Consider the following 24276-nt stretch of genomic DNA (forward strand, 5'->3'; position numbering starts at 1 on the left):
GTGGGGAGGGAGGGTGAGGGTTATTTACTAACTAGATAGTAGATAAGAATTATCTTAGGTGAAGGGAAGGACAGCACACACTACAGGGGAAGTCAGCACACACTACAGGGGAAGTCAGCACAACTGGACTAAACCAAAGCTAGGAAGTTTCCTGAATACAGTCAAACACTTTGAGGGACAGAGTAGCAGTGGTAGGGGTCTGGGGACCATGCTTTCAGGGGACATCTAGGTCAATTGACATAACAAAGCTTATTAAGAAAATGTTCTGCATCCCACTTTTGGAAGTGGCGTCTGGGGTCTTAAAAGCTTGTAAATGGCCATCTAAGATGCATCAATTGGTTCCAACCCACCTGGAGCAAAGGAGAATGAAGAACACCAAAGACTCAAGCAGAGTATTAGCCCAAGAGACAGAAAGGGGCACATAAACTAGACAATTCACCAGCCTGAGACCAGAAGAACTAGATGGTGCCTGGCTACCACCAGTGACCGCCCCGACAGGGAGCACAACAGAGAGTCCCTGATGTAGCAGGAGAAAGGTGGGGTGCAGAACTCAAATTCTAGTACGAAGACCAGACTTAATGATCTGACTGAGACTGGAGGAACCCCGGAAAGCTTGGACCCCGGTTTCTCTATCAGGGCAGAACTAAAAGAATTTCCGAGGCCAACTCTTTAGACGGATTGGACTGGACTGTGGGACATAAAGTGATACTCGTAAGGAGTGTGCCTTTAGCTCAAGTAGATACAAGAGACTTTTGTGTGATTTGTAATAGCCAAAATCTTTTTCCCAGTCTGTAGGTTCTCTTTTTACTGTTTTGGTGAAGTCTTTTGATGAGCGTAAGTGTTTAATTTTTAGAAGATCCCAGTTATCTAGCTTATCTTCTGGAGTTCATCTGTTGTTAATTATGGTTTGTATCCTGTTAATGCCGTGTATTAGGGCCTCTACTGTTGATCCTGTTTTTTCTTCTATGAACTTTATAGTTTTTGGCTTTATATTTAGGTCTTTGATCCATTTTGAATTAGTTTTTGTGAATGCTGTGATGTATGGGTCCTGTTTCATTTTTTTGCAGATGGATATCCAGTTTTGCCAGTACCATTTGTTGAAAAGACTGTCTTTTCCCCATTTGATGGACTTTGAGCCCTTGTCAAAGATCCGGTGACTGTAGCTAGATGGATTTACATCTGGGTTCTCTGTTCTTTTCCATTGGTCAGTGTGTTTGTCACTGTACCAGTACAAGGCTGTTTTGCCTACCGTAGCTGTATAGTAGGTTCTGAGGTCAGGTAGTGCAAGTCCTCCTACTGTATTGTTCTTCTTTAGTAGTGCTTTACTTATCTGGGGCTTCTTCTCTTTCCATATAATGTTAATGATTAGTTTTTCCATCTCTTCAAAGAATGTTGTTGGTATTTGGATTAGGATTACATTGTATTTGTAAATTGCTTTGGGTAGAATTGTGATTTTCACAATGTTGAGTCTGGTATGAGCACGGTATGTTTTCCATTTATGTAGATCTCTTTTGGTGTCTTGCAGTAGTGTTTTGTAGTTTTCTTTGTATAGGTCTTACTACATCCTTGGTTAGATTTATTCCTAAGTATTTTATTTTTTTTAGGGGCTATTATAAATGGTATTGTTTTCCTGATTTCCTTTTCATCGTTCTCTTTACTGGTGTGTGGGAATCCAGCTGATTTTTATATGTTTATCTTGTATCCTGCTACTCTGCTGAGTCTGTTAGTTTCAGTAGTTCTCTTGTGGAGTCTTTTGGGTTTTCTGTGTATAGTATCATATCATCCGCAAATAGGCACAGTTTTACTTCTTCGTTACCAATTTCAGTGCCCTATATTTCTTTTTCTTGCCTTATTGCTCTAGCTAGGACTTCAGCACAATGTTAAATAGGAGTGGTGATACAGGGCATCCTTGTCTTGTTCCTGTTCTCAAGGGGAATGTTTTCAGCCTCTCTCCATTAAGAATGATGTTGGCCATTGGTTTTGCATAGATGTCCTTGATTATGTTGAGAAATTTCCCTTCTATACCTATTTTATTGAGAGTTTTTATCAGGAATGGGTGTTGGACTTTGTCAAACGCCTTTTCGTCATTGATTGAGATGAACATGTGATTGTTTTCTTTCCTTTTATTTATGTGGTGGATTACGTTCATTGATTTTCTAATGTTGAACCATCCTTGCATACCTGGTATGAATCCTACTTGGTCATGGTGTATTATTTTTTTGATATGATGCTGAATTCTATTGGCTAGAATTTCATTGAGAATTTTTGCATCTATATTCATGAGAGATATTGGTCTGTAGTTTTCTTTTTTTGTGGTGTCTTTGCCTGGTTTTGGTATCAGGGTTATGCTGGCTTCATTGAATGAATTTGGAAGTATTGCTGCCTTTTTTGTGTTCTGAAATACTTTGAGTAGTACTGGTGTAAGCTCTTCTCTGAATGTTTGGTAGAATTCTCCAGTGAAGCCATGTGGGCCAGGCATTTTTTTTGTTGGGCGCTTTTTTTATTACCTTTTTAATTTTTTCTCGTTATGAGTCTGTTCAGGTTTTTGACATCATTTTGTGTTAGTCTGGGTAGGTAGTGTGTTCTCGAAATATGTCCATTTCCTCTAGGTTTTCGAATTTGTTAAGAGCATAGTTTTTCATAATACTCTTATAATCCTTTTTATTTCAGTCGGGTCTGTTGTAATGTCCCCCAGTTCATTTCTTATCTGGGTTATTTGTGTCCTCTCCTGTTTTTCTTTTGTCAGTTTGGCCAGTGGTTTGTCAGTTTTGTTGATCTTTCAAAGAACCAACTTTTGGTTTTGTTAATTCTTTCTTTTTGTCTTTCTGTTCTCTATTTCAGTTATTTCTTCTCTGATCTTTATTATTTCCTTTCTTCTGGTAGCTGTGGGCTTTTTTTGCTGTTCTCTGTTTGAGTTGTGTAGCTAATGTTTTGATTTTGTCCCTTTCTTCTTTTTTAATGGTGTACATCTATTGCTATAAATTGACATCTGAGGATTGCCTTTGCTGTGTCCCAAAGGTTTTGGCATGATGTGTTTTCATTCTTGTTTGATTCTAGAAATTTTTTTACTCCATCTCTGATTTCTTATGTTACCCAGTGGTTTGTAAGCAAGGTGTTTATTCAGTTTCCATGTAATTGATTTTTTTCCTTGCTCTTCCTGTTGTTAATTTCTACCTTGATGACATTGTGTCAGAGAAGATACTTTGTATTATCTCAGTGTTTTGGATTTTTATGAGGGTTGCTCTGTGACCTAAGATGTGGTCTATTCTGGAGAATGTTCCATGTGCATTAATTAGAAAAGAGTGTGTACTTTGCAGCTGTTGGGTAGAGTGTTCTATATATATATCTCTGAGGTCAAGTTGGCTGATAGTGGGCTTTAGCTTTTTTGTATCTTTGCTGAGTTTCTTTCTAGATGTCTGTCTTTTGCCGAGAGTGGTATATTGATGTCTGTTACTGTTATTATGGAACTGTCAGTTTCTCTCTTCAGTGCTATTAAAGTTTGTTTATGTATTTTGGAGCCCTGTTATTGGGTACGTAGATGTTTATTATGGTTATTGTCTTCATGATGGATCATCCCTTTAATCATTATATAGTGCCCTTCTTTGTCTTTTTTGGTGGATTTTGTTTGAAAGTCTATTTTATCTGAGATTAGTGTTGCCACTCCTGTTCTTTTTTGGTAGCTCTTTGCTTGATACATTTCTTTCCATCCTTTGATTTTTAATAAATTTACGTCTTTGTTTCTAAGATGTGTCTCTTGTAGACAGCATATTAATTGATCCTGTTTTTTTATCCATTCTTTCACTCTTTGTCTGTTTATGGGTGCATTTAAGCCATTTACATCCAGCGTGATTATTGATAGGTGTGAGTTTATTGCTGGCTGACTGTAAATTTAATCCAAGTTCATAAAGACATTTTCTGTATTATAAGGTATAATGTTTAGAGTTTAATCCATATTCATAAACTTACTTTGATAAGTTCCTTATGAAATTGAGATCAACCCTTTAAAGAATGGCCTAAATTGGCCTCTGGTTTCTATTAAATTTTGTGACACCTTGATTACTTTTTTACTCAAAATCTTAATAATTAAAATTTTGTTTTAATTTTTCCTTTTTTTGAACATAATGCCCTTAAATTTTAAACAATTCAGAAATCTAGATATTGGAAATCTTAACTCATTTGGCTGCTTTTTAGACTTATATGGATACATAAACATAGTGGCATATACACATAGTGTGGGTTTGTTTTTTATATACATTTTTTTTAAAAATAGATCATGCCACAAATCTGTAATGTTTTAAAAAATAATGGAATGGGCTCATTTTAAGTCAATAAATATGGATCTGCCTCATTCTCTTTAATAGGTCTTGGTATTTAATTGAATAGAGGTGTTCTAGTTATTTTCCCATTTAATGTGTAGCCTGGGTATGACTGTTCTTAGTATTATAAACAGTTCTTTATTGAAAAATCTGGTACATGCATCTAATTATCTCCCTTAGGATAAATCCCTAGAATTAAGTTTTGAGGCAAAGAGAATGTACAATTGAAATATGAACGCACATTGCCAGATCACCTCCCAGAAGAGTGGTGCCATTTTATACTCATCCCAGAGCCCTACGCCACCTCACCTGTTCTTCATACACTCTGTATTTTGCCAGTCCAGTATGTGGCACTGAGGTTGGGCATCTCTTTGTGTGTTTATTGGCATTTGTGTTTCTCCTATGAATTGTCATCCATGTCCTTTGGCTCTGTTTCTATTGAAGTGTTTTATCTTTTCTTACTTGCTTATACATAAAGGACGGTAATCTTCAGTCATATCGCATATTTTCCCCAATTTATTTATATTTAACTTTAGTTTTACTATTTTTTATATAATATAGAAATTTGGGGATTATGTAGTCAATTTTATTAATCATTTAAATTTCTGTCTTTAGTGTCATACTTGGAGCCCTCGCACTCCAATATTATTAAAATATTATCTCATTTTAATCTCTAACTTTATGGTTTTATTTGTGTGTGTGTGTGTGTGTGTGTGTGTGTGTGTTTAAATCTTTAAGTCACCTGGAATTTTTAAGGGCTTGAGGAAAGATCTGACTTAATTTTTTTTCCCCTAATTCAATAATCGGAGCCCTGGTGGTGCAGTGGTTAAGCACTGGGCTGCTAACCAAAAGGTTGGCAGTTCAAATCCAGCAGCCACTCACTGGAAGCTCTATGGGGCAGTTCTACTCTGTCCTGTAGGGTTGCTATGAGTCAGAATTGACTCGACGGCAAAGGATTTTTTTTTTTTAATTCGATATTCAGGTTTCCCAGTCTGAGACTTCAGTTTCTGTTTCTTTCACGTATCCTTATTTATTAGCTAATTTTAACACTAAACATGAAAAGACATGAGGAGGGGGAAGTAGAAAGTTATTCGAAAAGGGTACTCTTTCTTGTGAGTAATTCTTTTATAATCCTTTTTTATCAATCCATCTTAATTTGAAAATAACCCGGTTGATTAAGAGGTTGACTCCGCTGGTTGGTACATGAAGTGAAGAGTACAATGATTAACAATAAGTGTTGGTAATGGTTGGACACAGAGATCAGGAGGAAAAGTGAGGAAGGAAAATTAGCCATGCATGTAACACAGTGAAGGCGCTCTGGTGACGCAGCAGTTAAGCACTCGGCTGCTAACCGAAAGGTTGGCAGTTCAAAACTACCTAGCGGCTCTGCAGGAGAAAGACCTGGCAGTCTGCTTCTTTCAAGACTTCAGCCTGGGAAACCCTGTGGGGCAGTTCTGCTCTGTCACGTGGGGTTACTTCTGGATGGCATCCAACGATGACAGCACAGATCATAGCACAGTGGTATTGTAATGGTAATGGTCAAGTTTGCCAAAGGAAGTCTTTCTTCCAGGGAAAGGTTAACATGCAAGTTACAAGGATTCTTAGCTCTCTCTTGCTTCCTGATTACTCTAGAGAGGCAGGTAAGAAAAAAACTTTAACATGTAACTCATAACTTAAGGCCAGTTTTCCTTATCACAATATCCCAGATTTATCGATTCAGAATTTTCTTTTTATCCTTTAGTTGTATCTGCTAAGTGAGGAACAACAGTGACCAAATTCATCTAGAAGTTACATCTCTCTCAAATGTAGCTATCTGGAACCCAGCCAAGAACAAAAAAAAAAAAAACAATGAGATTGTCTCTGTGCTCACAAAAGGAGGTTAGAGTCCAACAGGTGATGCTGTGTAAGCAGTGAGGTGCTCGTCGAACATCTGCTGGTTCAGAGATCTTAGCAAACTTTCCTGGCATGTTTTTGAAAAACAGAACGTTTTCATATACCTGGTCCTTAAACATTCAAATCTCTGGCATCTCAGTTATATTAATGCTGCCTACTTATGGGAGAGCTCCTCACGATCTCTCTGGACACCTACCAGTCACAGCTACTTGGGTTTTCAGCCTGTGTTGTTGTTGTTAGCTGCCACTGAGTCATCCCTGACTCACGGGGACCCCACCCACAATGGGCTGTTGTGATCCAGAGGGTTTTCATTGGGTGATGTTCAAAAGTAGATCACCAGGCCTTTCTTCCAAGTTTGTCTTAGTCTGGAAGCTCCATGAAATCAGTTCAGTATCATAGCGACACGCAAGCCTCTGCTGACATACATGTGGTAGCTGCACTTGAGGTCCTTTGGCCAGGAATTAAACCCGGGTTTCCCACATGGAAAGCAAGAATTCTATCACAAAACCGCCACTACCCTAATTTCAGCCTATAGTAGAAAAAAAAATGCAAAGGAATGTGAAGGCATTGTGATGCTAATCACAGCAAAAAATGGCAGGTAACAAGAGACGAAAAGGCTACATAAACCAGAGACTCCATCAGCCTGAGACCAGAAGAACTAGATGGTGCCCAGCTACCACCAGTGACTGCCCTGACAGGGAACACAACAGAGAGTCCCTGACGGAGCAGGAGAAAAGTGGGGTGCAGAACTCAAATTCTAGTAAAAAGACCAGACTTAATGGTCTGACTGAGACTGGAGGGACCCTGGAAGACATAGCCCCCAGACTCTGTGTTAGCCCAAAACTAAAACCATTCCGAAAGCCAACTCTCCACACAAAGATTAGACTGGACTGTGGGACGTAAAAAGATACTTGTGAAGAGTGTGCTTCTTAGCTCAAGTAGATACATGAGTCTAAATGTTCAGCTCCTATCTGGAGGCGAGATGAGTAGGCAGAAAGGGACAGGAGCTGGTTGAATGGACATGGGAAATCCGGTGTGGAAAGGAGGAGTGTGCTGTCACAGTATGGGGAGAGCAACTAGGGTCACATAGCAGTGTGTATAAATTTTTGTATGAGAGACTAACTTGAATTGTAAACTTTCATTTAAAGAACAATTGAAAAAAAAAAAGGTGGGTAATTCAGAAGGCAGAGAATCTGTTTAAAAATTAGTGGGCATATTGAAAAGGCATAGAATATAACCACTTAAGGCAGACTCCACCCTTCCATGTGTTTATTTGAAGATAACACTATTGTGCTATGGTATTTTATATACCAAACTTTATAAGAAGGCATCAACAAGAGTTCTACTAAACATGATGTGTATACATACACACATATATGCACTATGTTTTAGTATGTTCTGTGTTTTTTCAGTTGTGTTTTAGGTGAAAGTTTACAGCACAAATTAGTTTCTCATTCAAAAATTTATTCACAAATTGTTTCGTGACGTTGGTTGCAAGCCCCGCAATGTGTCAGCACTCTTCTCCTTTCCCTTTACACCCTGGCTTCCCTGTGTCCATTCGTCCAGGTTTCTTGTCCCTGCCTGCTTTCTAGTCTTTGCTTTTGGGCAGGTGTTGCCCATTAGGTCTGCTAGTACGTTCTTTTTTAAGAAGGCAAGACATTTGTATAATTTTGTGTTTGAGAAAAATGTGTTGGTGTTTAAAAAGGATTAAGTATTCACTCTTTGGAAAGATGACAGATAAATGGGGCTGCTGCTAATTCAAAACTAGCACACTATTAGATGTTAATTTTCATAAGCGAATAAGGTTATAGAATGAATATTATCCTTGTGTGAGTGGGTCTCTTCTTTCATTGACACTACCTTGCAAATAACTTTCTATTTTTACCCTTCATGGAGGGTGGGAATAGAAAAAGTCCACAGTTGCCCATCTTAACTACCTAAGTAGCATTTTCTACTGTAAATTTCTGTTTGGGGGTGCACGAGAAATCATTGAAATCTTCTTAAAAGGATATTTTATATATTATAAACAAGGGGAGAAGGAAAGCCACACAGTGTTTTGGGGTTAGAAATTTAGACAACTATATTTGCATCTCTTCCCAAATAGCTTTTGAATTTTTCATTTTTCCAGTTTTACTTGTAATTATACTTACTTTTCTTAGTTTTAAGGGCCTTCTAAAAACGAATTCTGGTTTTGGAAGAATTTTATTTTCCTGGAAACTAAATCATCCACGTTCTTTCTTTGCCTAGATATAAAGTATTACAGTAGTAACCCACTTACCCGGAGGTCAGCTTTCCAGCACCCTCAGCCCTCCAGAACATGGCTGCTAACCCTAACGTAAGCAGAGAAGGCTTCTGAGTCCCCAAGGGCAGGGCTGTGCTCGGGCTCTCCCCCAGACCCCAGTGTGTCAAGTAGGGGTACAAGCAGAGGTGAGGTGAGGATGAGCTGTGTAGTGTAGCCTTGCCCAGAGTCACTTTAAAAAATAAAGAGGTATACCCTGCTGAATATGTTCATTAAACGTAAGCAGGAAAAGATAATACATTTTAGAACGATTTTCATTTAGGATGATTAAGAGGCATTAGGAAGAGTAGTGAGCTTCAGTACATGGCCCATTTGCTTATGAGGAATACCTCGTTCATTCCCCAACCCTGGGATGAATGAGGTATTACTCTCCTAAAACAGAGGTTGGCAAACTTTTTCTGTAAAGGGCCAGATAATATTTTAAGCTTTGTGGGCTAGATACATCACAACTACTAACTCTGTTGCTTTAGAGCAAAAGCAGCCACAGGCAATACCATAGACAGCAATATATAAGCAAATGGGCATGACCACGTTCCAGTAAAACTTTATTTAGAAAAACAGAGCTGTAGTTCACTGACCCCTCTCCTAGCAGATAAATGGCTTATATTGATAGTTTGCATTTAAAATAGAAGTCAAGGAAATAACTGAGTGCGAATTATAAACTACCATTTATAAAACACTACTTTCACTGGGAAAATAATCACATAATGATTGAAATATTTTTGGTGTTAAAAAAAACCTCAGCTCTCTGGAAAATTCCATCGTATTGAATACCTCACTCGCATGGATATTTTTACTAATAAATGAATAGGTTGTTACATCTTAACTGAGATTCCTGATTTGTAGGCCCAGCCATTGAAAATACATGGCCTTAGCTGTAAGGTTTTAATGTTTTAACAGTGTAGTTGTATAATTTGGGTAATTATTCTTTCAGAATTTGCCATGTCATTGACATTTTTTCCACAGGTCTGAAAAAGAACCCCAGTTTAAATTTATCTACTTCAACCATATGAATTTAGCAGAGAAAAGTACAATTCACATGAGGAAAACGCCCAGTGTGTCACTTACGTCCGTTCATCCTGATCTCATGAAGATTCTAGGTGACATCAACAGTGATTTCACTAGGTAATTTTAACAATGCCTCACATTAGGTGTCCCTTTTCTAGTAAGAGAACTTATATGCAGGGCATCCTTTTCAAAACCAAGGGACCCAAAAGCCCCTTCAAGTACTCCGCTTGACCACCTTCATGGGCTCCACTTGTGAACAGGTGGATCAGTCCGCCCACGAGCAGCTGGCCACCCACATGTGGTCAGCCAACTCCCAGAGCTTTCCAAGTGACCAGTTTCCTGTCTCGTTTTAGAATGTTTGTTTTTCGCAGTCTAGTTGTCTGTCTGCTAAACAGTTGCACTTTGAAATTCTTGTCTTACAGAGTGGATGAAGATGAAGAAATCATCGTGAAAGCGATGAGTGATTATTGGGTTGTTGGGAAAAAGTCTGATCAGCGGGAGCTGTATGTTATTTTGAATCAAAAAAATGCAAACCTGATTGAAGTAAATGGTAAATAGGATTTGGTACTTGAGCAAAATTTTAATTTTAATGCCACTGGTATTTAAAAAAACTCAGTGAATTAAGAAACATGGTAAATAGAACAAATCCTGACTTTTGAGATTTCAGGCAGATGCCTCCAGTGCTTAAAGGACACCAGCATTTGATTCATTTTATGTTTTTCTGTAGCAGAGTTCCTTGAAAAAATATCTCACAAACTTTCCTGAATCATGGGAAACTTGGCAGTGGCCAAAAGAAAATTATTTTTTACAATGCTAAAAGAAAGAAAAAGCCCATGCCTTTCCATACCATGTATAACAATGTCCTTTTTAACTTTCCTATGATAAAAATACATATTTTGTATGCAGAACTGCCAGGCTTATATGGCAGTTTACAGCTAGATTTATCTGTATATCAGCAGAATAATACTGTAGAATTTTTCTTCCATCTTTCATCCAAAGCAATTGGTCTGGTCCTCTATACAGTGTGATCAGAACAATTGCTTTGTCTGTGACCCTGACAGCTTTGTTGCCCTGGAGGAAATGGTAGCCTCACCTTCCTGTGAGCTCCTTTGCCGCCTTGTATGTAGACATGGAGCAAGTAGTGGTGCATTTAGGGAAGCTGCACCCCAGTGTAAACTGTAAACAAGGTTAGGTGTGAACCTTTTTTTTTTTTTTTGCCTATATCTTCTAAGGCATTTTTTTATAGATGACTTGATACAAGGTGGAAGTGTTTCTCTTTATAGTAACGCTTGTATTAATAGTCGTGTGCATTAGAAACATCAGTAGATACGTGCCTCATTTAAAATTGCATAAAATCAAGAGAATTTGTACCTCAGTGGAGCACTTGATCTCTAGTTCAGGGTTGCAAGTAGAGTTCTTTTGTTGTTGCATCGCATTTCTCAAGAAAAACTGCATTTTAGATGCTGTCCTCCTTATCCTCTACTCTGTGGTTATCTTAGGCACTTTGGGTGCTGGGTTTAAACGTCTCTGGATACCAGAGCAGCACTGTTCAGTATGTTAAATAGCATTGAAGTCTCTTGCGTTTATTTGTTTCTTTTTTTTTTTCCCTTGTTTTTGTTAACATTTCTTACCTAGGCTTGTGAGATTTAAGGTCAAAAATAATGCAGACGCTTATCCCCAACTTTACTCCAGAAAAATTTAAGGGACTAACATTTATCATATACCTTTTAAGTGGTAACCTCTATTCCTTACTGTTTTCTGTTGTTTTTGCAGAAGAGGTGAAGAAACTTTGTGCAACGCAGTTCAATAACATATTCTTCTTGGATTGACTGATAACCGGCTCCCTGGAAATACCTTTAAAGAAACAACTCAGCCAACATTTTGTTTACCATTGCCAGTTATTAGTCATATTGGTGACTGGATTAATGACAATAGTAAAGCAATACTTGCTTGGAAGAATCCGATTTCTACTCAGTCTCTAAACTGATGATCCCCGGAGATTTTTAGATTTTACATATTTATGTGGAATTAATTCAAGGTAGTCTGCGCCATCTCTCTCATTCCATTCTTTTGACATTATGTGAATATTTTACTGGAAAATAAGGCTAATAAATTGTTAAAGTTTTTAAAATTCTGGCTTTGCATTTGGTCCGACTCCTGTTGCCTGTTTGTGGCAGCCCTGCCAGTGGCCCCTGGCTCGTGCCCTGGGGTTTTAACACGCATGTCCTTAGTTGGAGTCCCTTCCCTGTCACTAGACCTGGAGTGGTGAATAATGAATGGGGCATTTGCCCAAAATAACTGTTAGACTTGCTTTGTAGCCTGAATACTAAAGTGACTTTTAGATGATGTAAAACACAACTCAGTGAAAGTGCCCTGTCTGTGGTTTACACATAAGCATTCTTCATTTGGTAGGTAGAACTCTTGGTAGGTACAACTCGGGCTCCATCTTCACAGGTTATGTTAAGCCTGGGTGAATTTTATTCAATTTAACCTAATTTCTGGTGGTCTGGCATCCCAGGGTTTGAGTGAAAAGTAGCCAGGAGTACTGAGGACAACTTCCAAGTGGTTTAGAAAATCAGGTGTTGTCCCAGCCCTGAAAGTGGCTCTGCACAGAACCTTCATGACTTTCATTGGTTTGTAGCATTTTCCTTGTCGTTCATTCTTAAATAAGCACAAGTTCCATTGTGATCTCCTGTTAGCCCGGGAGTTATATAAGATTTGCATGTTTAGTTTCCGATCCTGTTAGGTGCTGTTGAGTGTATTCCTTGGTGACGGCTAATTAATTGCACTGTAATGAGATCATAGTCTGTGATGGGTCCTTGGAAACTGTTGCACTTTTTGACCGAAAACATGGTCAGTTTTTTGTCAGTGTTTATTCTGTTGTATTCTGGTTTCTAAGTATAGTCACGCATTGCTTACCATCCATGACATGTTTTGTGAAATAGGATGTTAGGCTATTTGGACATTGTTAGAACACCGTATTATATACGAGCAGGAGCATCCTGGACCCTGAAGCCCTGACGGACAAAGCCTGAGAGCTGTATCCACTTGGATACAGGAGGCTGGCCTTGCTGGGTGTGCTGGCTAAGCAGGGGCTGTGCCGGCAGCCAGATCAGGGACTTTGCGCACATCCAGGTGCAGAGTGTGGGGGCACAGAGAGGTGGCCACAGGGACTGGGTGTGTGGGTGCCAGGAGTGCGGCTGGTGGTGGACCTGGTGGTGGCAGTAGCCGCCCTATTTGTGTGGCCTCTTCCTGATCATGTGCAGCCGCTGCCCAGAACTGGGAGCCCACGAGCACCCTGGGGCCTGCCAGTGCCCCTGCCAGCACCACATAAGGAAGTGAATGGCTACATGGCTGCTGGGTGGGTGAATGAAGCCAGGAGGAGGGGAAGGAGGAAGAAGAGTTGGAGGAGGAGGCACTGCGGGGACTGGGACGCGCCCTGGAGCCCCGCTGCTCATTTTGGAGATTGGGGTCTTTACAACCATCAGGGGGAAATAATAAACAAAAGGTGAGCTGCTTTCCCTTTTTAAAAAAAAAAACCTTACTGGACCATAGACGTATATGCGGTCAGACGTTGCCTGAACGGACATTATGCGGTGTAGGACTGCGTTGCTTAAATGATCACTGTCCTTATTTTTTATCTTCCTGATCTGTTTCTTCCATCATGATTGTAGTTTTCCTCCCTAAATTGTCAGCTTTTGCAAGGCTGATACGTAAGATGCAGATGAGTAACTGCATCTTCTTGGCAGTTGGTTCTTTTATCATTATCTTTCTTTTTAGCTTTACTATGCAGATGTTTGCTTTAAATTCTGTTTTGTCTGTTGTTAATATTGCTTGCTGTTGCCGTCGTCGATTGGATTTGCCTGGGGCATCTTTTTCTGCCTCTTTATTTTCAACTTTTCTGTGTGATTTTAAGATGCTTCTCTTGTAAAGAGTAATGACGTAAGTATTGACTTTTTAATCCAATCTAATCAATCTCTGGTTTTGTTTTTTGAAAAGGGAGTAGGTGAGTTTCATCTGTTTACACTGGCAATTACTGATATATTTAGTTTTCTACAACTTCTGTTTCCTGTTTACCATTTTCCTTTGTTTTCTGTTCTCCTTTTTGTTGGATTGATAGTTTTCTGTATTCCTCCTGCTAGGTTGAAAGCTATGGATTGTATTTTTATTCTTTTGGTGGTTACCCTTAAATTTTAACACGTTATTACTATAAAATTTTCTACTAAAGGCTACAGGTGTTCATTTAACCACCTGTAGAGTGCCTGCTCTTTACCTTTCTGTTGCTCAGAGTTGTCATTTTGCCTTTGTTAAATGTAGTGTACAGTGTTGTGGGACTTTGTGAGAAGGGGCCAGGGAAAGGCCCATGTAAGAGACACACATGAGAGACCGGCAGGATTTGGATGCAAGTGGTTAGGGGGCAGAGGCAGTATTCCAGGCCAGGGTGATAGTGGGGATTTCGGAAGAAATATTTAATCACGTCGTCCAGACCCCACTGTCTTCTGATCAGTTCTATAAGATTCTAACCCTAATCACTAGAATTATAGTTTTCTTAAAACATGTATTTAATAGACACTTTTAATATGTATATGCCTGTATTTTCATTCAACGCAGTTTTCAAACTGCAGGAATTTCAGTGATCTATCCATATGTTGTTGGGTGCTGCAGAGTTCATTCTGACTCATAGTGACCTCGTGACAGAGTGGAACTGCCCCCATAGAGTTTTCTAAGCTGTAATCTTTTTTTTTTTTTTTTGGCCGCATGCTCAAGTAATTTTTTTAATCTTCATTTTTAATCTTTATGGGAGTAGATCACCAGGTCTTCGTCCCACAAAGCCGCTGGGGGGATTCAAACCGCCAGCCTTTCGGTCAGCAGTCAAGCGCTTAACCATTGTGCCACCAGGGCTCCTCATCCATGTAAGAAACGTGAAACACAGTGGGCCAAGGTACCAGTATTTCAAAAATAACAAATTAAGAAGTAAAACACAATTTTATTGGTCAGTAAATTTGTTACACTGCTTGTAGTTCGAAGTGCCTTTTACATTTGCATGTTCTTATGGCTAATTTATGTTATCAAGTAGCCTTTACTTTTTCTTTTTCTTACTCGTGCTGGACTTGCTGGCCTGGGCCACTGTGTCCTCTTTAGGAGGGCTTGGTGTCAAGAGTGAGGATGGGGCATCTGCCGGTTCCTTTATCACAGTAATGTCGACCTCACAGTCTTGTCTCTTGGCCTCTTCCTCTCTCAAGATACTCAGCCTAAAAGCAAACGTAAGAAGGTATCTATCTTTTTTTCCCTTTGAAATTTCAAAACCTGTTTTTATGCTGCATATAGTGTAAACTAGTCCATACCTGGATTTCAGCTTTCATTGTAAACAAAACTAAACTGTCATCCCTTTGCCTGAAATAAAAGGTGATGCTGTATCTAAACCAGTAACCAGTGGCCGTTGACTCCAACTCATGGCGACCCCATGTGTGTCAGAGCAGAACTGTGTGCCACAGGATTTTCAATGGCTGATTTTTTTGGAAATGGATCACTAGGCCGTTCTACCAAGTCGCCTCTGGGTGGACTCAAACCTCCAACCTTTTGGTTAGTAATCAGGCGCGTTTAACTGTACCACCGGGGGACGTCAACGCTATAGCTAGACGGTCAAAAATAAAATTTTCATATATCCAAAGTGATTCATCAGCCACTTTTCTCTGTAACAACTTAGTAGCTCTGAAGTAGCCTTTTAAAATACCTCTTGTTTTTATTTTTGCCTTTAGTATGCTTGAGTCAGTAGGCCAACAGGCTAGAGATGACTTTTAAAGGGCCAGTGTTCCCTTCTGGACTGAGCCTTGACCGTCATTCTCAGAAGGTGAGTATGCAGCATTCATCCTGATGCTTATGTGTGCTGAGCACTGTTCTAGAAGCTTTACAAATACTAGCTCATTTAAGCCAAAAAAACCAAACCCACTGCTGTCAAGTTGATTCCCCTACTCATAGCAACCCTATAGGACGGAGTAGAACTGCCCCATAGGGTTTCCAAGGATATAATCTTTAAGGAAGCAGACTGCCACATCTTTCTCCCACAGAGCGGCTGGTGAGTTCAAACTGCTGACCTTTCAGTTAGCAGCCGAGTGCTTAACTACCGAGCTACCAAGCCTCCTTATTAGCTCACTTAGTCCTCAGCAGTCCTGTGAGGTCCTGTCCCTGTCTTACAGATGAGGAAACAGTGAAGAAGCTTGTCCATGGTTACCCTCGTGTTAAGTGGTGGGGCTGGGATTTGAACCCAGGCAGCCTAGGACTGTAGCTCCTGCTCTTAGCCACGCCTCTTCATGTGAGCTTTGGGGCACAGATATTATCACCACCTTACGCAACCAGGAGAGGGTAGCTAGACACAGAGCTCCTCAAGGCAATTACAGCTGTCAGTACCGTATGAGGACATGACAACCTTAGAAAGTTACATACTTTTAATGACATGATTTGATCCCGATGCCTCTAGAAGCTATAGAAGACTGGAAAGAAAGATAACTGAGCTCATGGAGGAGGGACTGAGGGATTTTGTAAAATTACCTTGCTTCCAGTTCATCATTTTCAATTTTCTTCTGTTGCGCCATTGCAGCATTATGTAACCTATTTTCCTTTATCTTCTCCTTTAGCGTTTCTTCATGTTTGTATGCTTGGAAGAGCGTGTTCACAAAAAAGATATACAAATGACTGACCCACATGTTTAGTTTCTCCTTCTGTTCATCCTTGAGTTTTTCAAATTTCTCTGAAATAGAGTTTAATTAAAATGAGCATTAATATGATCCTGCAGTCATTGTGCAGTCTGCGTTTATGTTCCAGCTCTGCACCTGCTCTGGTGAGCTAATCACTGACCCTTCTCTGTGGAATGGAGTTAATGCTGTTTCCTCAGAGGGCTGTGACGATTAAACTGACGTGCGTCAGCAATGGCGTGGAGCAGGGCAGGTGCTCAGTAGACCACAGCTGTGATCCTCAACCTTTCCTTTGGGTCTCCTGTTACCTCTGGTCTTTCTACATAGATTACATATTTTGGTTTTCTAAATTTAAATTTTAGATAATTTACATTTTCTGTGTTTTGGAGGAAAAAAACCTTTTTTGCTCACAACATCTTTTTAAAAGTTTTCATTTAAAAAAAAAAAGGATTTTCACTCTGAATAAAAAGATAGGTAAAACCACTGACTTAGGAAGGAGTTGCTTTTCATCGTATTGTTGCTGTTGGGTGCTGTTGAGTCCATTCCATCTCATAGCGACCCCATGTGACAGAAGAGAACTTCCCCATAGGGTTTCCTAGGCCATAATCTTTATGGGAGCAGATGGCCACGTCTTTTCTCCCACAGAACAGCTGGTGGGTTTGAACCGCCGACCTTTCAGTTCGAAGCCAAGCACTTAACCACTGTGCCACCAGGGCTCCTCCTGCTTCTCATCTACTGAGGCCAAAAGATATTTAATTTGGAATATGTTTAAAATAGTTGATTCTGGGAAGATAATGCTTCGGATTGTTCTGTAATATCAACAGTACCTGGAATCTTTCAAGATAGAAAGCTTTTTTTTTAAGACTATCTATGTCTTTAGCTTGGGCTATTCTGCTCTGTGAAGGTGGGGGAGGAGTGTTGGGACAGCTCCTATGGAAAGGTAGGATTCTGTGAACAATCCACCCTGCTGATTGCATCTCCATCCCAGGAGCCACAGAGCCAGTGTGGAAGAATCATAGGAAGAACCTTGATGCCAATGCCAGCTTTTACAAGGACTAATGGAACCTTCACGTGCACACTTGCCACGTGGACGCCTAGGTTCTAGAATGTGAATGTAAACTGTGGTAGGCATAAGGCTTGGGAGCGTGCTGTACCTGAATGGGTGTGATGGTAACTGATAAACTCACTTGGATTGTGGGCCCTGGCTCCAGGCTTCTGGGTACCATGTCACTATCAGAAGAGTCGGCACAGACTCTAGCCAAACTCCTTAGACTCAAGGCCCCCACTCTGCCACTTCCTGGCTATATCACCTGGGCAAGTTAACATCTCTGAGTCCTAGTTTCCATAAAAGTCTGTCCATCACAGAGGTGTTGTGAAGATTAGACACAGTACGTGGAAGCATTTAGTAAGGGCTTAGTAAGCCATGTCTACCAAAACAAATGACCACCTTACATATTATCAAGAAAACAAGTCACCATTTGGGAGACGATATCTGCAAAACATATATCTGGTAAGGGATACAGAAAAACTCATGAACAGTTACCATATGACCCAACATTTCCACTCCTAGGTATGTACCCAAGAGAAATGAAAACATGTCCGCACAAAGACTTGTACACAAATGTACATAGCAGTATTGTTCATGATAGCCCAAAAGTGGAAACAACCCAAATGTCTATCAGCTGATGAGTGGATAACAAAATGTGGTCTGTCCATACAATGGAATACTATTCAGCAAAAGGAAGTACCAATACATACTACAACATGAATGAACCGCAAAACAATTGAGTGAAGGAAGCCAGATGCAAGAGACAAATGTATGATTCCATTTACGTGATATGTCCAGAAAAGGCAAATCCATGGAGAGAGAGCAGACTGTTGGTTGCTTGGCGCCAGAGATGAGTGGAGATTGCCTACAAAGGGGCATGAGAGAACTTTGTGATGTTCTAAAACTGTTGTGGTGATGGTTTCTATATACATAAAACAGATTAATTTTATGGTGTATAAATTATACCTCAACAGAGCTGTTAAGGGGGTAAAAGCAATATCATCTAAAATATTTTTAACCCTCTTAAACAGCCCTTAGCACCTCAAGTTCAGTAAGTCTTTCTACCCTGACAATTCATCTACTACCTCTTGTGGAAACCTTTTTAAAGGACTAATACCACAACAAGGAGCCCTGGTGGCACAGTGATTAAGTCTTCAGGTGCTAACTGAAAGGTGGTCGGTTTGAACCTACCCAGCAGCTCCACAGGAGAAAGACCTGGCAATCTGCTCCTGTAAAGATTACAGCCTAGAAAACCCCATGAGGTAGTTCTACTCCAGCACATGGGGTCACTATGAGTCAAAATCCATTCGAAGGCACCTAACCACCACCACCACCACCACCTTTTTATTAAAGATAAAATTTATTAGGTCAAAATTCTAAGTAAAGTCACACTTGCAATTGCAGGAAACATTTGTTCAGTAAATATTTTTTAGGCATCTACTATGTACTAGGTCCTGTTCTAAGAGCTGCAGAAAATAACAGACAAAAACGTCTGCCTTCTCTAGTGTGATGGACATCCTTCTGGTCAGTTTTCCATCAGCATACATGCTTAACAATTAGCAGTAGAGTCTCTAAGAAGATTTATAGTAGCTATAAAGTATCCTCTCGTATGGACAGAAACCATAAGAGATGTTCCATAATCTACTTAACCAAGGTAATTTCCAGTTTTCAGATTTATAAACAATGCCATAGTGAACATCGTTGTATATGTCTTCGCCTACTTCTCCAAAATCACCTTGGAATAAAACCCTACAAGTGGGATTGCTGGTTGTAACACGGTATGCACATTTTAAATTTTGATGCATGTCTCCCAGCTGCCCTTCAGAAAGGTTGAACCACTTCATGGTCCCACCTGCAATGTATGAAAATACACACCTCACTTCACTCTCATAAGCACCGTTTTCTTTTATCTCTGACAGGTCTCTCATCTTGTTGTTTTAATTTGCACTTCCCTCATTATCAGTGAAGTTACACATCTCTTCATATGTTTATGGGCCATTTGTATTTTGTGGAAAAAAAGTGACTTCTGTTTTTGTATTGGTTATTCATCTTTTTTAATTTTTAATATCTTAAGGGATATTATCCTGTCAATTTTTTTTTCAGTGTTTTTCCTTTGTTCTTGGCTTCTTTTGCCGAAAGATGATTTCGGTTTTCACATACTCAATTCTATCATATTTTTCTTCGTAGTTTTTTGCCTTAGTTTTTATGCTTTAAAAAGCCTTTTTCAATGTTGAGTATGTAAATGTTCACTTGTATATACTGTTAATTCTTACTGTTTCAAATTTTACATTTAACTCTTTAATCCATCTAAATTTTTCCCTAATTTTAACCAATAATCCTAGCTGCATTTATTAAGTAATCTCTTTTCCCTAAGCAAAATAACCTCTTTATTATATAATAAATGCTTATACTTGTGTGAGTTTACAATGATCTGCCTATTGTTTTGCCAGAACCAAAATGTTTTGCTTATTGTAGTTTTATATTTTCAGTATGTTTTAGTATCTGGGACCACAAGCATTCTCTCAATTTTCGTTTTAATATTCTCATAGCTGTTTTTGTCAGTTGATTTTTCCAGATGAACATTAGAATCATTTTGTCAAAGTCCTAAAACTTGTATTGGAATTGGGACTGGTTGGTCCTAAATTTATAAATTATTCTGGAGAGAATCTACACTGGTACAATACTGGGTCTTTCCATCCAGGTATGTGGTATTTCTATTTATTCAAGACTTTTCTAAGGTCAGTAAAATTCAGTAGTTTTCTTCATAAAAGTCCCACATATTCTTTTTATGTTTATTCCTAGATAATTTTTAGTTTTGGTTGTTAACACCAGTTGGACTTCTCCTTAATATTTTCTCTTCTTTATACATAATATTTTTGATAGTATATGGGAAAACTTGATTTTTTTTTTTTAACATCTATTTTGTAGACCACCCAACTTACTTAACTCATTAGTTCTAATGGTTTTTTTTAGTAATCCTCTTAGGTTTTCTGGATACACAAGGAGATCATTCATTCTTTCTTCAACAAATACTTCTTGAGTCCCTAGAATATGCTTAGTGTTCTTCAGACTCGGGAATACAGCGGTGATTATAACTAAAGGGGGTGGGGGTGGATCATGACCGTTTTTCTAGCCTAATGACTCTTTTGTTCTTTTCCCAGAGGAAAAAGTATGGCCTTGTACTTTGAGATTTTCACCTTTACTTCCCTGTCCCTTTTTACCAGGACCTTTCTGTCCCATCCTTCTCAGTTTAAATTCTAGAAGTTTCTTCTCCAGTGTTGAGCTTTTCCTGGGAAGAGTTTTGGTTAGTTTCCAGAGTTAAACTGTACTGTGACCCCTTGCACTGAATTGTAAACTGGAATGCACGCAGCGTCTCCCAGTCTCAGTTGCTCTTCTCAGATTGGCCTGCCATGCTTCCCCATGAGTTCTCGTAGGAATTTTGCGTCCTCACGTCCTCAGTCTGTAAGGCACTCTGTTGTTTCCCTCTGTCCTTTATATCTTTTTCTTGCATCTTTTTTACATTCTGATACCACACAGGTTTTGTAGCTGTTGGTGATTTGTCCCTGTTCACTCATACTTTGGCTTTCAGGGTGACACACCTTGTCACCAAATTTGGTTGTACATGTTGTATGGTTTTTTGATTATCCTTAGTTGTGCTGTCTTTCTGGAAAGATGTAGGGAAATTAAACACCTACACCACCACCACCCTCGTCTCCCCAGAATTCCCACTCAAGGGTGGTTTTCATGTCACCTCCTCTCTCCCAGTTGAGAATGGTCTATTACTTTCATTTTTTACCTTTATCAAGTTTTCATATCTTGGCTACGCTAATTTTGTTAAATAAACTGAAAGTTTATCTTATTTTATGCTTTGCAGTTGTCTCTTTTTTTTTTTTTTTTAAAAAAAACCCTTTTATTATTGCTTTTGTAAAATTTTTAAAGTACTTGCTTATAAAAATCTGTTTTGGAATAATTTTTGACAATTTTTTCCCTATTGTTATTGGACTATTTGGGCTTTCTGTATTTTGAGTCTACTTTTGTTATTAACATCTTCCTAGAAAATCAATCATTTCAAATTTTTCAAATTTATTAGCTTAGAGTTGTACATAGCATCCTCTCACTAAAAAAGAAACCTTACTTGTGGTTATCTACTTTTTCCTTCATAATGAATGTATGTGTTTTTTATCGCTTTTATTATGATTCTACTGGGTTGAGCTTGTCTGGTTTATCTTTTTACTTAACCAGCTTTTAGAATTATCAGTTGTACTGTTTTTATTTTCTGATGTATGATTTCTGAGTTTATGTAGTTAATGCCTTCCTCCTGCTTTCCTTGTGTTTTGTTATTCTACTCTGGCCTCCTCTGCCTGAAGAATGTTTAGGTTACTCTATTTTCTTATTTAATAATGAAAACATTTAATAATATGAATTTTCTCTGGTTATAATTTGGCTATGTTTTGCAGGTAATGTTTAAGTTATTTCAGTTTTCTAAGTATTCTTAGAAACGCAGTTTGATTTTCTCTAAGAATTATTTAGAAGAACAGAGATCTTCATGATCGGTGGGTTTTTGTTGTGTTGGCAGTAACGTTTTCTTTTGTTATTTCCAAGTGGTTAGATGATATTTTACTTTTAAAGTGAACATACCTTGTCCTTCTTTAATAGAAATGTCTTCTTCATCATAAATGTATTGTGATCCACTATTATCTTTGACTTCTGGTTTTGTGATTGCTTCCATAGTTGTTGCAGGCATTGAGTTGGTGTCAAATGTTACACTTCAGGCTACAAATTAATAAGTTTTATGTTTTTGGAATTATTTTTATGGTTGGTTTAAGAATTACTTCATATATTAATTTATATTCATTTGCCAAAATAAATATCACTTGCTTATATTACTCATCTTGAAATTAAAGCTTTCAAACTAGCTTTGTTGATCATTTTATGATGTCCTTAGATATGTTAGACATAGACAGACAGACAAGAGAACCCAAGACACAACTGCCTGGGACCTTCACTCTGGTGAATGGGAGTAAGCTGAGTAGACAAAGAAATGAATTGTAAGAGATCCTTTTTTGTGCCATTCTTCAACCTCATATTAAGCTACAATTAAACTATTAAGATCTCTGGGACAAAAGATTTGACAACATCTATCTTTTAACTTATTCAGCATTTGAAATGCCTTAAGACAAGGATACAAGGACTCCTGGTGGAGCAATGCTTAAGTGCTCGGCTGCTAACCTAAAGGCTGGCGGTTTAAACCCACCTAGTGGCTCTGTGGGAGAAAGACCTGGTGATCTGCTCCCATACAGATTACAGCCTAATAACATCGTTTATAAAGAAAATGTTTTACATCTGACTTTGGTGAGTAGTGTTTGGGGTATTAAAAGCTTGTGAGCAGCCATCTAAGATACTGTACTGGTCCCACCCCATCTGCAGCAAGGGAGAATGAAGAAAACCAAAGATGAAAGGGAAAGATCAGTCCAAAGGACTAGTGGACCACAACTACCACAGCCTCCACCAGACTGAGTCCAGCACAACTAGATGGTGCTGGGCTACCATTACCGACTGCTCTGACAGGGATCACAATAGAGGGTTCCAGACAGAGCTGGAGAAAAATGTAGAACAAAATTCAAACTCACAAAAAAAAGTCCAGACTTATTGGTCTGACAGAGACTGGAGAAACCCCGAGAGTATATGGCCCCCAGACACCCTTTTAATTCAGTACTGAAGTCACTCCTGAGGTTTACCCTTCAGCCAAAGATTAGACAGGCCCATAAAACAAACAGTGATACACGTAGCTCAACCATGTATACAAGATTAAATGGGCACACCAGCCCAGGGGCAAGGACGAGAAGGCAGGAGAAGACAGGAAAGCTGGACGAATGGAAATTGGGAACCCAGGGTCGAGAAGAGGAGAGTGTTGACATGTTGCAGGGTTGGCAACCAGTGTCACAAAACGATATGTATATTGTGTAATGAGAAACTAATTTGCTCTGTAAACCTTCACCTAAAGCACACACACACACACAAAAGAATAAAATAGTTCAAGTTTAAAAAAAAGATGGCAGCCTAGGAAACCCTATGGGGTGGTTGTACTTTATGGGGTCGCTATGAGTCAGAATTGACTCGACCGGTTAACGAGATGGAGAAACAAAGCACCAACTTCATATGGAAAGGGAAGAGGCCCCGAATAAGTAAAGCATTACTCAAGAAGAAGAACAAAGTGGGAGGCCTCACACCACCTGATTTTAGAACCTATTATACTGCCATGGTAGTCAAAACAGCCTGGTACTGGTACAACAACAGATACATAGACCAATGGAACAGAGTTGAGAATCCGGACATAAATTCATCCACCTATGAGCAGCTGATATTTGACAAAGGCCCAAAGTCTGTTAATAGAGGAAAAGATAGTCTCTTTAACAAATGGTGCTGGCATAACTGGATATACATCTGCAAAAAACTGAAACGAAACCAATACCTCACAGACTTAAATATAAAATCAAAAACGATAAAGATCATGGAAGAAAAAATAGGGACAATGCTAGGATCCCTAGTACATGGCACAAACACAATACGAAGCATAAGTAACAATGCACAAGCAGCAGAAGAGAGACTAGATAACTGGGAGCTCCTAAAAATGAAACACTTATGCTCATCAAAAGACTTCACCAAAAGAGTCAAAAGACAACCTACAGACTGGGAAAAAATTTTCGGCCGTGACAAATCCGATTGGCGTCTAATCTCTAAAATCTACAAGATATTGCAAAACCTCAACAACAAAAAGACAAATAACCCAATTAAAAAATGGGCAAAGAATATGAACAGGCACTTCACCAAAGAAGATATTTAGGTGGTTAATAGACACATGAAGAAATGCCCACGATCATTAGCCATTAGAGAAATGCAGATCAAAACTACAATGAGATGATAGATATCTCACCCCAACAAGGCTAGCATTAATCCAAAAAACACAAAATAATAAATGCTGGAGAGGTTGTGGAGAGACTGGAACACTTATACACTGTT

General features: G+C 39.0%; 2 protein-coding genes across 3 annotated transcripts in view; one reads left to right on the plus strand and one right to left on the minus strand.

Annotated features, from left to right (window-relative positions):
- CCZ1 (CCZ1 homolog, vacuolar protein trafficking and biogenesis associated) overlaps positions 1-11649 on the plus strand; it is a 60453-nt gene extending 48804 nt beyond the window's left edge. The window contains exons 13-15 of one of the 2 annotated variants that reach the window (XM_004380815.3): positions 9475-9633; positions 9939-10066; positions 11290-11649. In XM_004380815.3, the coding sequence (XP_004380872.1) occupies positions 9475-9633; positions 9939-10066; positions 11290-11345 (343 nt within the window). In that variant the 3' untranslated portion in view covers positions 11346-11649. The remainder of the gene's footprint in view (positions 1-9474; positions 9634-9938; positions 10067-11289) is intronic. The other variant, XM_023735342.1, reaches the window with a different exon arrangement.
- A 2394-nt stretch (positions 11650-14043) lies between these two features.
- The window catches only part of LOC101354524 (radial spoke head 10 homolog B), a 113361-nt gene continuing 103128 nt past the window's right edge, over positions 14044-24276 (minus strand). Inside the window, exons 18-19 of the mRNA XM_004380816.2 lie at positions 16066-16264; positions 14044-14768 (exon numbers count right to left, since the gene is read on the minus strand). Coding sequence (XP_004380873.1) covers positions 14597-14768; positions 16066-16264 — 371 coding nt within the window. The 3' untranslated portion in view covers positions 14044-14596. The remainder of the gene's footprint in view (positions 14769-16065; positions 16265-24276) is intronic.

This window comes from Trichechus manatus, unplaced genomic scaffold (genome assembly GCF_000243295.1).
Source record: "Trichechus manatus latirostris isolate Lorelei unplaced genomic scaffold, TriManLat1.0 scaffold00077, whole genome shotgun sequence".
In the NCBI taxonomy this organism is placed as follows: Eukaryota; Metazoa; Chordata; class Mammalia; order Sirenia; family Trichechidae; genus Trichechus; species Trichechus manatus.